This window comes from Hypanus sabinus, chromosome 16 (assembly GCF_030144855.1).
Source record: "Hypanus sabinus isolate sHypSab1 chromosome 16, sHypSab1.hap1, whole genome shotgun sequence".
NCBI lineage: Eukaryota > Metazoa > Chordata > Chondrichthyes > Myliobatiformes > Dasyatidae > Hypanus > Hypanus sabinus.
The window spans coordinates 32,590,251-32,604,744 of record NC_082721.1 but is presented as its reverse complement, the minus strand read 5'-3'; the positions used below and the strand labels follow the sequence as shown (position 1 = coordinate 32,604,744).

The window sequence follows — 14,494 nt, the reverse complement described above, 5'->3', positions numbered from 1 at the left end:
TCTCCAAATGCTGAAGTATATGTCTCAAGTATATGTATCTTCATTGGTTTGTGACCTTTCATCCAACAAGATTTCAATCTTCATCTCAACTCTTGACTATCTTATTCTCTATAAATCTCCACCTCTATATTTATATCTTCTTATGTATATTTATAACACAAGAAATAGGAGCAGGAGTAGGCCATCTATCATTGTACCTCGGTCCCATTTTCCTGTAGTGTTTCTGTATCCCTCAATGTCCAGAAATCTAACAATTTATGTTTTGAGTGAACTCAACACCTTAGTCTCCACAGACCTCTGGGATAGAAAACTCCAGACATTCAGTACCCCAATTAAAATCTTTTTCTCTATTCAGTTTTATCCTAAATTGTGCCCTCTGGTTTTAGACTTGCCAATTTCTTCAAGAATTTTGTATGTCCAGATGAGATCTAAATCTATAAAGTCCCAGTCTACTCAATCTCTTCTTGTATGTAAACTGTGTCCCTGGAACCAGTCAAGTTAATTGTTAATGCATTCCCTTTTTGATGAGTATCCTTTCCAGGGTAAGAAGATGAAAAGTATAGACAATTCTGCGGATGCAGTCTTTCCATGGTTGCATGCAATTGCTCTTGCATTTAGGTAACTTGAGAACAGTCTATTATACAGTGTATTTACTGGTTGGTGTACACCACTGGCATGGAGAGCCCGTGGTGGCTGGGTGCCAGTTGAGTGGCCTGTTTTGTTCTGTATGGTGTCAAGCATCTTGTGAGTTGTCGGAGCTGCAATATCCAGGGAAGAAACAAGTACTCCATCAATTTACTGACTTGTCTCTGGTAGAAAGGCTTGGGTGTCAGGATACCTCAGGATTATTATGATACCTAACCTCTGATTTGTATGTGTAGTCACAGTATTGATGTAGTTGGTCCCTTCAAATTTCTGGTCAATGATGACTCCAGGAATGTTGCTGGTGGGGATTTGGCAATGGTAAAGCCTTTGAATATTAAAGCTGGATTGTTAAATTGTTTTTTGTTGGAAGTAATCCTTGACTTGCCCTTGTAGTGCACTCTGTAATGCAACACTTATCAGCCCATTGTCTAGGTTGGACTGTATGTAGACATGGGCTGATTCGTGTATTTTTTGGTAGTGAATGAGATTGAACGCTGTGTGTTCATCAGAACTAGGCCATTTCTGATCGAATGGTCAAGCAGCTGAAGAGGGTTGAGCTTAGCACATAAGGAACTTCTGCAATAATAGCTATGGCTGTTATGATTGACCTCCAACAATCTCAACCATTAGATTGTTTCCCTACTGATCCCCATTGATTTCACTTTTACCAGGGCTCATTGCTGTCACACATACTGCATAGACAATCACCTCTCACCTCTAGAATTCAGCTCTTAGTCCATGAGGCCTGGAGCACAGCAGTTGTGGTGGAACCATTTTAGCATCATTCAGGTGAGGTTATTTGTGAGTAGGGTGCTGCTTAACAGTACCATTGATGACACCTTCCACCACTTTTGCTGATGTATCAGGACAGACCGATTCATTGGGTGATATTTGCCAGACTGTATTTGTCTTGCATTTTTTGCGGAGAGGACATAGTTGGACAATTTTCTAGATTGATAGGTAAATGCCACTGTTGTAACTGTATTGGAAATGTGTGCTTTGGAATGCAAGCCTTCAATATTAATGATGGGATGTTGCTTGGTCCCATAGCCTTTGCTATACACTCAGTGACCACTTTATTAGGTGCATGTGAACACCCATTTGTTAATACAAATATCTAATCAGCCAATCATGCAGCAGAAACTCAATGCATAAATGTATGCAGACATAGTCAAAAATGGGGGAAAACGTGATCAAAGTGACTTTGACGATGGAATGATTGTTGGTGTCAGATAGGGTGGTTTGAGTATTTCATAAACTGTTAATCTCCTTGGATTTTCACACACAACAAAAAGCATCCATTAACTGGCAGTTCTGTGGTCAAAGATCCCTTGTTAATGAGAGAGGTCAAAAGAGAATGGTTCAAGCTGACAGGAAGGTGACTGTAACTCAAACAACTAAGTGTTACAATAGTGGTGAGTGGAAGAGCAACCCTGAATGCACAACACGATGAAACTTTTAAGTGGATGGGCTACAATGGCAGAAGACCACATCGGGTTCCACTCCTGCACCTATTAAAGTTGTCACTGAGTCTATATATCAGTACCTGAGTACTCTCATCTATTTCCTGCTATCAAAGGGAGTACATCAAACTGATGGAAGACTGGCTTGTTTGACAGTGAAATTTTCCAGAAGAAACTGATCATCTACTTAGTATTCCTGGCTGAACATGGTTGGGATGGTCTTATTATTTTGCACTTAAATAACCATCGGGACATTAAAGAACGGCTATGCAGGGAAATGCAGAAACAGCCCAAACACGCTGCTGGAACTTAACATTTATTTTTTAATTGTATTTACTATAAAACAGCAGATGTTCTTTAGTAGAACAAATATTTCATCTCTGCTTAAATATTTTCTCTTAAATCACTTCAAATGAACTGAAATTGAATTTGTCCTAAATTATTCCAGGTTTGTGCTGTGGATCCAGAACCATTTGGAACTGGAATGAGATTGTACCCGGTCACCTCTCTAAGGTCTTTGGAGATGCAAACAGGCAAGGCTTTCCTTCCATCATCCAGGCTGTAGAATGCCATGGAAAACTTTGTCAGCTTGCCTCCGTTTCTTTACTCTCAGCTGAGAGTTAGAGGCTGGTTAAATTAGTGGCAACTTGTCTGTTGGCATTGAGCAAACACCTGTACATTTCAGGCAATTATTTGCTGCTTATGGTAACAGCAAAACAAAATAAAATTGTTCAATGGTTGGACTTAAATGTTCCAAACACACGACAATGGACAGGCTGGGGTGGGGAATTAGAACAAATAAGTGGGTCACATATTCTGACAACACTGCAGTTTACTAGATTTCTGCCCATCACTTGTTGGGGGCACATCAATCTCAACCACATCACTGCCAGGTGTTTCGTGTGCCATCCGGTCTGAGATTTGCTTCTGAGAAACAATGCGGTAAATTTCTGTAAAAGAAAATAATGTTAATCACATTGAACCCAACTCCTTATATAAGTAGATTTTCGTCCTGTCAGTATGAACATTGAAAGACTACTAATGGTCTGATTAAGGATTTCTAACTCAAAACATTGATGGTAGAAAGCACTGAAGGGCATAATTCATTTTTCTATTTTAACCTCAAGTAGTAGACCTCCCATTTTGATTGAAAATTTAGTATTCTATTTCATTCCGATTTCTTTTGGATTTAGTTCACAGTGTAGATACTTGATTCAGATGTGGATTTTTTTTTTTTTTTTTTTTTTGGTTTTACCTGTTAAAATATTTTGGAAAGCCTCCTCCACATTAGTTGAGTCCAAGGCAGATGTTTCAATAAATGAAAGTGAGTTCTTCTCTGCATCAAAAAAGAACAGAGGAAACGTGAGTAATCTTGAGGCGAGTGAGTAAGAAACTCCCCAATTCTTCCCCATGTAAAAGCTATGGAATTCAATAAATCTTCAAGAGAAATCCTTTTACACAGGGTTTATCAGTATAGCTCATGTTTCAAATGAAGGAGAGGAAATTTAGAATGAAGTATGATTCCATTCAAGTACTGAGAGAAAATGAAAACTTAACATTAATTTCCTGTTTGTCATATCTCTGTCTGTTTCATTTATTGTCCATTGTAAATTTGTTGCAACACAAACATTACAAATTATGGGTGAAAACTAGAAATGTTCAATGCAGAAGAAAACTCAAGTTTTCTATCAGTGGCCTCTCAATTCACCCTTTAACTTTTCATTAGATATTTTGAACTGAGTAATACATAATTCAATTTAATCATTAGAATCAAGCATGGTGTTTATACACAGTTTAAAATTCTGGGCATTATGATCCTATTTCCTTTTATTTATTGCTGGCAACAGCTGAGCAAACAATTGGACAACCCATCACTCAGACCTTAGAAGGGAAACCTCAGAATTCCCATAAAGATGGAAAACAAATTTCTTTGAGGAAAACAGGGAAATCATTTACTGTGTCAATGCTGCAGCATGCATATGCCCAAGGTGCATCAGCACATCAATAAAGCAGGTGTAATGCTAGGTGGCACTATGGCATAAAGGTTGGTGCTGCTAACACACAGCTTAAGTGACTTGAGTTTAATCCTAACCTTGGGCTTTGCACATTCTTCCTGTTACCATGTGGGTTTTCGTGCTCCTGTTTCCTTTCCATATCTAAAAGATATGTTGATATTGTTAATTAACTGATATCCTTAAAGTGGATGAGTGTAGATGAATCAGTGGGGACATGGTAGAGAAGGGATTGCGGGGAAATAAGTGGGGAAAAACACCATTGAGGAACTGTTTTGAGAGCTGACATAGACTCAGTGGGACGCCTCTTACAACATCATAAGAAATGCTGTTACCAGAAATAGAGAAAGAGGAAGCAGCAAGTGAATGAAATGGTCTAATAAAATGTCCTAACTTCCCCTGCTGGGTGGAGGATGGTTTTAGATAGCTTTCAGCTACTACATGACTCACCAGCAAATGCCCGTGCCTCATCTGTTGGCACAGCTCTCAGGTGGCGAAGGTCACTCTTGTTCCCAACCAGCATGATGACAATATTGTTGTCACCGTGATCACGCAATTCTTTCAGCCATCGCTCTACGTTCTCATATGTTAGATGTTTGGCAATATCATACACCAGCAGGGCACCTACAGCTCCACGGTAGTACCTGAAAACACACACAAGTCCAGATTGTATCAATGCTCCTTTCTGAAATCTTCAGTTTTCATGCTGAGTTGGGATGAAACAAATAAATAAGCTATTTTTTTTTCAAGTCTGCCTCTGGTGCTGTCCACCCTACAGGAAATTAACAGTTCATACCCCACAGACGTTCATACCCCACAGACAAAACAGAACACAAGGCAGATGACATCCGTCCATATATTCTAGCCTAAGACAATAATCAAAGTACTTTACCTCTGTGACTAATGGGATCTGGGACCAGTACCCCAGTAGGATGTAGGCTTTGGGTATATTCCAATATCTGGGTACCTATCCCCCAATGAGAAAGAAACCCTGCACTCTAGCAAGAGACAGTAGCCGGACTTATTCCCAGTGAGGGAAAATATCCAGGAATTTTTTCTCTTGTTGCAAAAACATTTGAGACCCCCATAAACATATAAAAGACAATTCACAGGGGTCTGTATCTCAGTTGGAGACCTGGTTCCCAGCCAGAGAGTGTATCCAGCAACCTGAAGCTTTGTGAAGGGCCATATTTATTCTCCAGCTTGGGCCGTATCCTGGAATCTGCACCTCATGAGATGCTGTCCATGAAACAATATCATTGCTACAGTTTTAAGGACCTTGACCAAAAGACAGCATCCTCAAACTTGTACTCCCAAGGCACCTTGCTAGAGGACCTGTACCCCAGTGAGATTGGGTCTGGAAACCTATACCTCTAGAGAAAGTGTGAAGCTTGAAGCTCAAGAATATGTGTTCCAGTAACAGTCTATGAACCTGTACCCCAATATTAAATATCAGAGATGTTGAACCCAGCAAGACCAAGTATGGAAGAATGACCAGCATTTAACATTTACAGAGCTATACCCGTGAAAGTTAGATCTTAAAAAAAACTGATCCTGTGAAGCCCTGCCTAGAAAATCAATCATGCATTCCTATTTTTCATTTTTGTGGCAGAAAATGCACTTGGACCAAGTGAAATGTAATAATCAACTTTCTCATTCACTCCAGCCATTTTATAATGGGTCCTGCCCTGAGCAATAGCAAATTCTATAGCCTAAGGGCATCAAAGAATGTTATTCCCTGCAAAGTGATTTCACCTAAATTCTCCCAACTCTCTCTCATTTGAAAACACTAGATCGCCCAATTTATCAACTCTGATTTGTCACCCCTCTTTACATCGCAGTGGACACTGAACAGTTTTAATTTCCTGGGAGTGTACAACTCTGGTAACCTCTTATGGTCCCAGAACACATTCTACCCAATCAAGAAAGCTCACCAATGCCTCTACTTTCTGAAGTGAGCTGGATTATACACATCAATCCTCATGACCTAGGGAAGTGCAGTGGATAGCATCCTGACAAGCTGCACCACTGTGAGGTATGGAAACACAGACAAGAAGGCTCTACAACAGGTAGTCAAAATTGCCCAACACCTCCCCATCCGCTATCAAGGATGTATTTTCAGACAGGTGCTAGAGAAAAGGCCAGCCATATCATGAATGATCCAACCCACCCTGGCCTGTTTGCCCCACTCTCATCAGTGAGGAGGCTACGTAACAGCCACACCAAGATCAACTCAAATACAGTTACTTTTCCCAAGCAGTAGGGCTGATCATCACTTTATGTACATACAGTCTATGTATCTAAGTTATGTATTTATATTTTTAATTTTTTTTTGTGCTGCATTGGATCCAGAGTAATAATTATTTTGTTCTGTTTTACACTTATCTACTGGATATGACACTAAACAACCTTATCTTAATCTGAGCCCTGAACCTTAAAAGCCCAGCCCAATCTCACCAATTCTGTTTCACTTCAATCATCCATTGGTCAGCTAATGGCCCCAACCAGAATACTCAGATTGTTTTTGAAATGAAGAGTTCTATAATATTCTTGCTTCAACAGAAACCTAACTGGGCAATCACTACAGGTAGGAGGAGCAGTCCCAAAGGCTAGGCAGTTCTCTATGTTAATGTATGTCATTCTCCTTCCTGGTTGGAGAGCTCTTGGGACACCAGAGCTATGCTATAGAAACAGAAAACCTACAGCACCATACAGGCCCTTAGGCCCACAAAGCTGTGCCAAACATGTCCCTACCTTAGAACTACCTAGGCTTTACCCATAGCCCTCTATTCTTCTAAGCTCCATGCAGCCATCCAGGAGTCTCTTAAAAGACCTTAGCGTTTCCACCTCTACCACCGCCGCTGGCAGCCCATTCCATGCACTCACCACTCTGTGCGTAAAAAATGTATCCCTGACATTTCTGTACCTACTTCTAAGCACCTTAAAACTATGCCCTCTCATGCAGGTCAGCCCCGGGGAAAAGCCTCTGACTATCCACATGATCAATGACTCTCATTATCTTGTACACCTCTATCAAGTCACCTCTCATCCTCCGTCGCTCCAAGGAGAAAAGGCTGAGTTCACTCAACCTATTCTCATAAGGCATGCTCCCCAATCCAGACAACATCCTTGTAAATTTCCTCTGCAAACTTTTTATGGTTTCCACATCTTTCCTATAGATGAAGGCCAATGCACCATATGCCTTCTTAACCACAGTCAGTCTGTGCAGCAGTTTTGAGTGTCCTATGGACTCGGACCCCAAGATTCCTCTGATCCTCCACACTGCCAAGAGTCTTACCATTAATACTATATTCTGCCATCATATTTGACCTACCAAATGAACCACCTCACACTCATTTGGGTTGAACTCCATCTGCCACTTTTCAGCCCAGTTCTGCATCCTATCAATGCCCTGTTGTAACGTCTGACAGTCCTCCACACTATCCACAACACACCCAATCTTTGTGTCATCAGCAAGTTTACTAACCCATCCCTCCACTTCCTCATTCAGGTCATTTATAAAAATCACAAAGAGTAGGGGTCCCAGAAGACACCTAACAAACTCCACCCCATCTATACCCCTCACTCTAGGGACATGCCAATCGATATGTGGGAAATTAAAATCTCCCACCACGACAACCCTGTTATTATTGCACCTTTCCAGAATATTTCTCCCTGTCTGCTCCTTGATGTCCCTGTTACTATTGGGTGGTCTATAAAAACACCCAGTAGAGTTATTGACTCCTTCCTATTGCTAACTTCTACCCACAGAGACTTCGTAGACAATCCCTCCATGACTTCCTCCTTTTCTGCAGCCGTGACACTATCCCTGATCAACAGTGCAACGGCTCACCTCTTTTGCCTCCCTCCCTGTCCTTTCTGAAACATCTAAAGCCTGGCGCTTGAAGTAGCCATTCCTGCCCCTGCACCATCTAGGTCTCTGTAATGGCCATGACATCATTGCTCCAAGTGCTGATCCACGCTCTAGGCTCATCCACTTTATTCATGATACTCCTTACATTAAAATAGACACATCTCAAACCATCGGACTGAACGTATTCCTTCTCTATCACCTGCCTATCCTTCCTTTTGCACTGTCTCCAACCCTTATTTGTGAGCCAATATTTCCCTTCATCACTTCAGTTACCACCCCCAGCAATTTTTGTTTAAACTCTCCCCAGTAGCCTTAGCAAATCTCCCTCGGATTAAAGTGCAACCCGTCCTTTTTGTATAGGTCACACCTGCCCCAGAAGAGGTCCCAATGATCCAGAAATCTGAATCCCTGCCCCCTGCTCCAATCCCTCAGCCACGCATTTATCCTCCAACTCATTCTATTCCTATACTCACTGTCACGTGGTACAGGCAGTAATCCCAAGATTACTACCCTTAAAATCCTGCTTCTCAACTTCTTTCCTAACTCCCTGTAGTCTTTTTCTAGGCCCTCCTCTCTTTTCCTACCTATGCCGTTGGTACCAATATGTACCACGACCTCTGGCTGTTCTCCCTCCCACTTCAAGATGTCATGGATGCGATCAGAAACATCCTGGACCCCGGCACCTTGGAGGTAAATTACCATCCGCATTTCTTTCCTGGGTGCACAGAATCGTCCATCTGACCCTCTAACTATAGAGTCCCCTGTCACTGCCCTATCTCTCAAGAAGTATATACTTAAGCTAACCTTCTTTGATTTCCTGTAAATTGGGTATACAAAGGCATCAGAGAAGTCTGGAAAGTTCACTGATAATTGTGGAAACAAAGTAGGCCTTGGCCTAAGAATATAGGGAGACAAAGCAGAGAAAGACATGAACAAAAGAAGGTCCTCACGCTGAAGTGATGGCACGGTATCGCTCCTGTCCTGCTGTGTCCCAGATCTGTGCTTTAATTGTCTTTCCATCTACTTGGATACTCCTGGTGGCAAACTCAACTCCAATGGTGCTTTTACTTTCCAGGTTAAACTCATTGCGTGTGAACCTCGACAGGAGGTTGCTCTTTCCAACCCCAGAGTCTCCAATTAGCACAACTGAAAAATAAACAGTTTGAAAGTATTACAGCATGACACATTTCAGTAAATCCACGGTAGAATGATTGACTGCATCATTCACAGCTGCACAATCTTCTCATCTCCCTTCATGCAGTTAATTCTGTAAGGGGATACCTGCTGCCAAACCCTTGCCACAGTTCTGTCACCTGCTGCTGGTAACTACATGAGTCATCAGGCTTCATCTGTGGAATGCCATTCTTACTCCTTGGGGATTTTACCTGTTATCCATAACCCACTTCCCTATTTGGACATGGAAGCTGGCCACAAACCTGACCCATTGTACTCATTTGAGAATGCTGATTCCTTTCAGAATGATGCTGGAATTACTTGAAATTACTTCTCCTTCGATTTACCCTTTTGTAAACTGTACCAAGATGACCTCCATTTCTAATCCCTTTACAAAGAAAGTTTTGTTGAAGACGTTGGGTACAGAACATACACAAAACACAAAATTGACAGGTTATACTTGAATCAGTTTCCAGGTTCAGCAAAATAAAAGCACAACAGGAAAATTGCAAATGCGACTTCTGCATGAGCAGACATCAGAAAAAGACACATGGCAGAAAGAGGATTTCATCCTTTGCTTTTCCTCCAGAGATTTTGTAAGCAGTTATCTCCCTGTACTAATTAGTTCATTTGCAGAGCCTTTTTAATTTTCCCGCTTTCCCTTCCTTTTCCCCAGTCAATTCATTCTGCGTTTACACCCTTTCCCCATCTCGATTAGTACTGTGCACAGAACCGTAGACAAACATGCACAGTTATACAAAGACAGAATGTCTCATCTCTTTCTGCACTTGCCCACTCCATATTCCACTTTGCTGAATCATTTTAGAAGCAGCTCCCCTGCAGAGCTGGGTCTCCCTGAACTACAGGTTTCCTGAGTGCTGACTCTTACTAGGGGGTTCATTCCCCGCACGTTCACTCTCAATCTACCAAAGGTTCCTCAGGTGCTGATTCTCAAAGGAGTACAAGCTCTAAGGGCTTGAGCTCCCTTTGAAAATGTGCTCACTATGTGCTGATTATCACTAGGAAACAGACTCCTTAGATGCTAGCTGTTCCCAGTTGCTGACACACATTACAGGTGATCAGAGTGCTGTCTTGCACTGGGTATAGGTACCCCCAGACAATGTGTACTTGAGTACAGGTGCTGCTTCTCATAAAGCTGGCGATTCATTAGTAGGTTAGATTTTTGTCAGTGCCTACATCCTCCATAAATTACAGATTTCTGACAGTATCTTGGCCCAAAACATCCCCTCCACAGATCCTGTCTGACTTGCTGAGTTCCTTTAGTATTTTGTATGCGTTGCTCAGGGTTTCCAGCATCTGCAGAATCTCCCATGTTACAGATTTCTTAACACAGTGAGGAGGCACTGGGTTAGTGAAGAAAAGTGGTACTGAGGCAAAAGATATGTCAAGACGTGAATGGCAGAATGGGCCCAAGGGGCCAAATAGCCTACCGTTGCTTCTACCTCTTATGCAGGATAATTTGTGACATGCATTTACTTCAAGGAGCCACATGAACAGTTTGAGCTCCTCCAGAGGTTCAGTGGGAAGTCAGGGGATGGAGATGTTGGGTGTGCCATCTTGCTTGCCATTAAAAATTATGCTCTGAACTGAGGCATTTTAGCAACATTTCACTTCTGCCAATCCAAATGAAGGAAGGGAACAGCAACCAGGCTCCTTGCCGTAAATACTATCCTGTAACAAACCAGTGGAAAATGTTTGCAGCAACATTCTGTACAACTAGGCTCGGCTATGGGGCCTCTATGGTTAAAAAACCTGTCAAGACTGTCTAACTTTATGCATGGAGTTTGCCTGGCTAACTGAGATACCACAAAATGCGAATACTTGTGAGACTAGCAGGAAAAATGTGAAAGGAGGTTTATTTATTTTAGTCTCAGCAAAAATTACTGATAAAACCATGGGCACACATGAATGACTTCTGAAGATACTAACACAATGCCAGTGATACCAAAGAAAACTGCAATCTAATAGACAGCCTGGGATTAACTGATACTAAAATACAGGAAGACTGGCTAGGCAAACCTCTGCCTCCATCCTGTCAGAGGTCACAATGTGTCTGCTATAGATTGAAATTGCTTTTTATTAACATGTACAGCAGGAAATATAACAGCTGCGCGATTAGAAAGTTGCCTGACAACAATCTTCATTAGTTGTAAACTTCCTATTGCTTTACTTCATCCCAAAATATTTAAAACGTGGAACTTGAAGTATCTGAGGTGAATTGTATAAATATATTTCAAGAGAAAGTAAATAAAATTCAAAGTAAGTTTATTATCAAAGTACATACATGTCACTGTGTACAACTCTGAGATTTGTTTTCTTGCAGGAATACTCAATAAATCCAAGAGCCATAATAGAACCACTAAAAGACCGCACCCAACAGAACAAGCAACCAATGTGCAGAAGAAAACATGCACAGACAAAATAAAAAGTAAATGAATAAATAAGCGATAAATATCAAGAACATTAAATGAAGAGTCCTTGAAAGTGAACCCGTAAGTTGTTCAGTTCAGTGATGGGGCAAGTGAAGTTACCACCATTGGTTCAAGAGCCTGATGGTTGAGGGGTAATAACTATTCCTGAATGTGATGGTGAAGGTCCTGAGGCCTCTGTACCTCCTTCCTGATGGCAGCAGTGACAGGAGAGCATGTCCTGGGTGGTGGGGGTCATTGAGGCTGGATGCTGCTTTCCTGTGACTGCACTCCGTGTAGATGTGCTTACTGCAGGGAGGGCTTTACCTATTACAGACTGGGCCATATCCATTAATTTTTGTGGATTTTTCTGTTTAAGGACATTGGTGTTTCCATACCAGGCTGTGATGCAGCCAGTCAATGTACTCTCCACCAGACATCTATAGAAGTTTGTCAGTTTTAGATGTTGTGTTGAATCTTAGCAAACTTCTAAGGAATTACAGGTGCTACCATGCTTTCTTCCTAATTACACTTATGTGCTAGACTCAGGATAGGTCCTCTGCAATAACAGCATCAAGGAGTTTAAAGTTGCTGACCTCTCCACCTCTGATCCCCAAATGAGGACTGGCTCATGGACCCCTGGTTTCCTCCTCCTGTAGTCAATAATTAACTCCTAAGTCTTGCTAGCATTGAGTGAAAGGTTTTGTTGTGGCCCTACTCAGCCAGATTTTCAATCTCCCTCCTAAGCACAATGAACAAAGAAACAGAAATGCATGCTGAAAGGATTAGAAGAGAGTAGTGTCATCTGGGTTTTAGCATAAACTATTGGCCTAAATCTAACCATCTCTTTGCTGCAGATTCAAGAAAATAGCAAACAAATTGGTTTCTCAGAGTCTTATTTCATCCTCCCTTAAATTTTCTCCAACCCTCAGGGTGATTGCTGGCAACTGTACTATTCTTATCCACCATCACACTGGCAGCACGGTAGTGTGGCAGCTAGTGCAACACTTAACAGTGGCGACTATAAGATTGGGGTTCAATTCCCACCACTATCAGTAAGGTGTTTGTACATTTTCCCCTTAACTGCATGGTTTCTTCCTGGTGCTATGTCGGCCATGGAAGAATGTCAATATTAGCTGGCTGCCCAGCACCATCCTTACTGATGAAGGGACTCGGCCCAAAACGTCGACTGCAGTTTTTTCAATAGATGCTGCCTGACCTGCTGAATTCCTCCAGCATTTTGTGTGTGTTGCTTGGATTTCCAGCATCTGCAGATTTTCTCTTGTTTGTGATCCTCACTGATATGATTTGATTTCATGCAAATAGCACATTTCACTGTAGGATTCGATGCAGATGTGACAAAGCTAATAATAAAAAAAGCAAAGTGCATTGAACTAATGTGGTATAATGCATACATCAAATCCAGAACCCTCAGTTTGTGCATTGCTTGGACAATTTAAATGTTGGCCCAGATAGACCGGAAGCCCGAGTGTTGGGTACGGAGGTGAAGCTTGGGCTGATTTTGCTTGTTCTCCCGTAAATGTTTATCACTTTCTCCGTGGTGCTGAGGCTGTGAACTGATCTGGCTGCTGTGCATCTGCCCGCCTGTGTGATGAAGTAGGTGCTGAGGCTTGGGCCTACCCCGGCTGCTCAGGGAGTGGATCTGGAACTCAGTCTGATTTGGGATGCTGTTGACTTGCCTCTATTGTCTACATATGTGCCTGTTTCTTTCTCTCTCTCTTTCTCCACCCAGTGGTTTTTGACCTTTTTTTTAGAATTTGATTATTCAGGTTTCTTGCTTTGAGGCTGCTTGAAAGCAGACGAATTTCAAGGTATATAATTTATACATTTGTTGATAATAAATCCACTTTGAATCTATTATTGAGGACTTTATTGAATGAGACCCCAAGTGTTAATCATATATTACACCAGTGAGTGGACTCTTCCTCCAAGAGTCCAAAGAATAGCCAGCGGGCATCTAGGAGTGAAGTAAGTCCTACATTAGTCTAGGTACCAAGTATTAAATTGTACCAGCATCAAGTTATAATCCTAAATTGGTCCATTTCAAATGAAAACAGGAAATGATAAGAAAATTTTGCAGGAAAGGCAGATCTGTGGAAAGAGGAGAACACACATTTGAGGTCCACACATTTGTCAGAACTGGGAAAAAGGGAGAAACTATTTTATTTTCACTAAGACAGAAAGTGGAGGAGGTATCAGTAGAATAAAGGGAATATCTTGGTTAGGGTGAAAATGGCTTAAATGGAGCTTTTTTCTCTGTGTAATTTGCTGTTAATGATAAAGTTGTGGGACCTGCCCAACAAAAAAGGCTTGTACAAATAGAGAAGAAAAACTGAACCCACTTGTAAAGACAGAAAATAGAAAATGCTGGAATAACCCTACAGATCAGGCAGCATCTGTGAAAAGAGAAACAGATAATGTTTGAGATGAGGGACCTCTCATTAGAAACAAATCGATCTAGGTAGCAGTGAATATGGGGAAAGAGCAATGGGTGAAACAAAGGGAACTTCTCTGTTCAAAGGCATGTGCTATTTCAAATGTTATTTCCAGAGCATCATTAGAAAAATGATTTGCTGCCATTACAAAATAATTCATAACAAATTTTAGGATGATGAAACAAAACAGAAGGAACATGTAGAAGGGCTGGTATTACCTAGGAAAGGAGAGCAGATTAATATTTCAACAGGGAATATTCCATCAAACTGTGTTGCAATTTTTATTTTGCGATACAGTGTAGAGTAGTTCCTTTCTCCTCTTTGAGCTTTGCCACCCCAGCAATCCACAATAATCCCAATTTAACTCTAGCCTAATCACGGGACAATTTACAATGACCACATAACCTACCCGGTAGGTCTTTGGACTGTGGGAGGAAACCAG

General features: G+C 41.5%; 1 protein-coding gene across 2 annotated transcripts in view; it reads right to left on the bottom strand.

Moving 5' to 3' along the window:
• Positions 1–2,394: 2,394 nt before the first annotated feature.
• Positions 2,395–14,494, bottom strand: part of LOC132406192 (ras-related protein Rab-11B-like) — a 32,384-nt gene continuing 20,284 nt past the window's right edge. For both annotated transcript variants that reach the window (XM_059991512.1, XM_059991511.1), the window contains 4 exons: positions 8,945–9,140; positions 4,571–4,764; positions 3,364–3,444; positions 2,395–3,058 (listed from right to left, as the gene is read on the bottom strand). In XM_059991512.1, the coding sequence (XP_059847495.1) occupies positions 2,916–3,058; positions 3,364–3,444; positions 4,571–4,764; positions 8,945–9,140 (614 nt within the window). In that variant the 3' untranslated portion in view covers positions 2,395–2,915. The remainder of the gene's footprint in view (positions 3,059–3,363; positions 3,445–4,570; positions 4,765–8,944; positions 9,141–14,494) is intronic.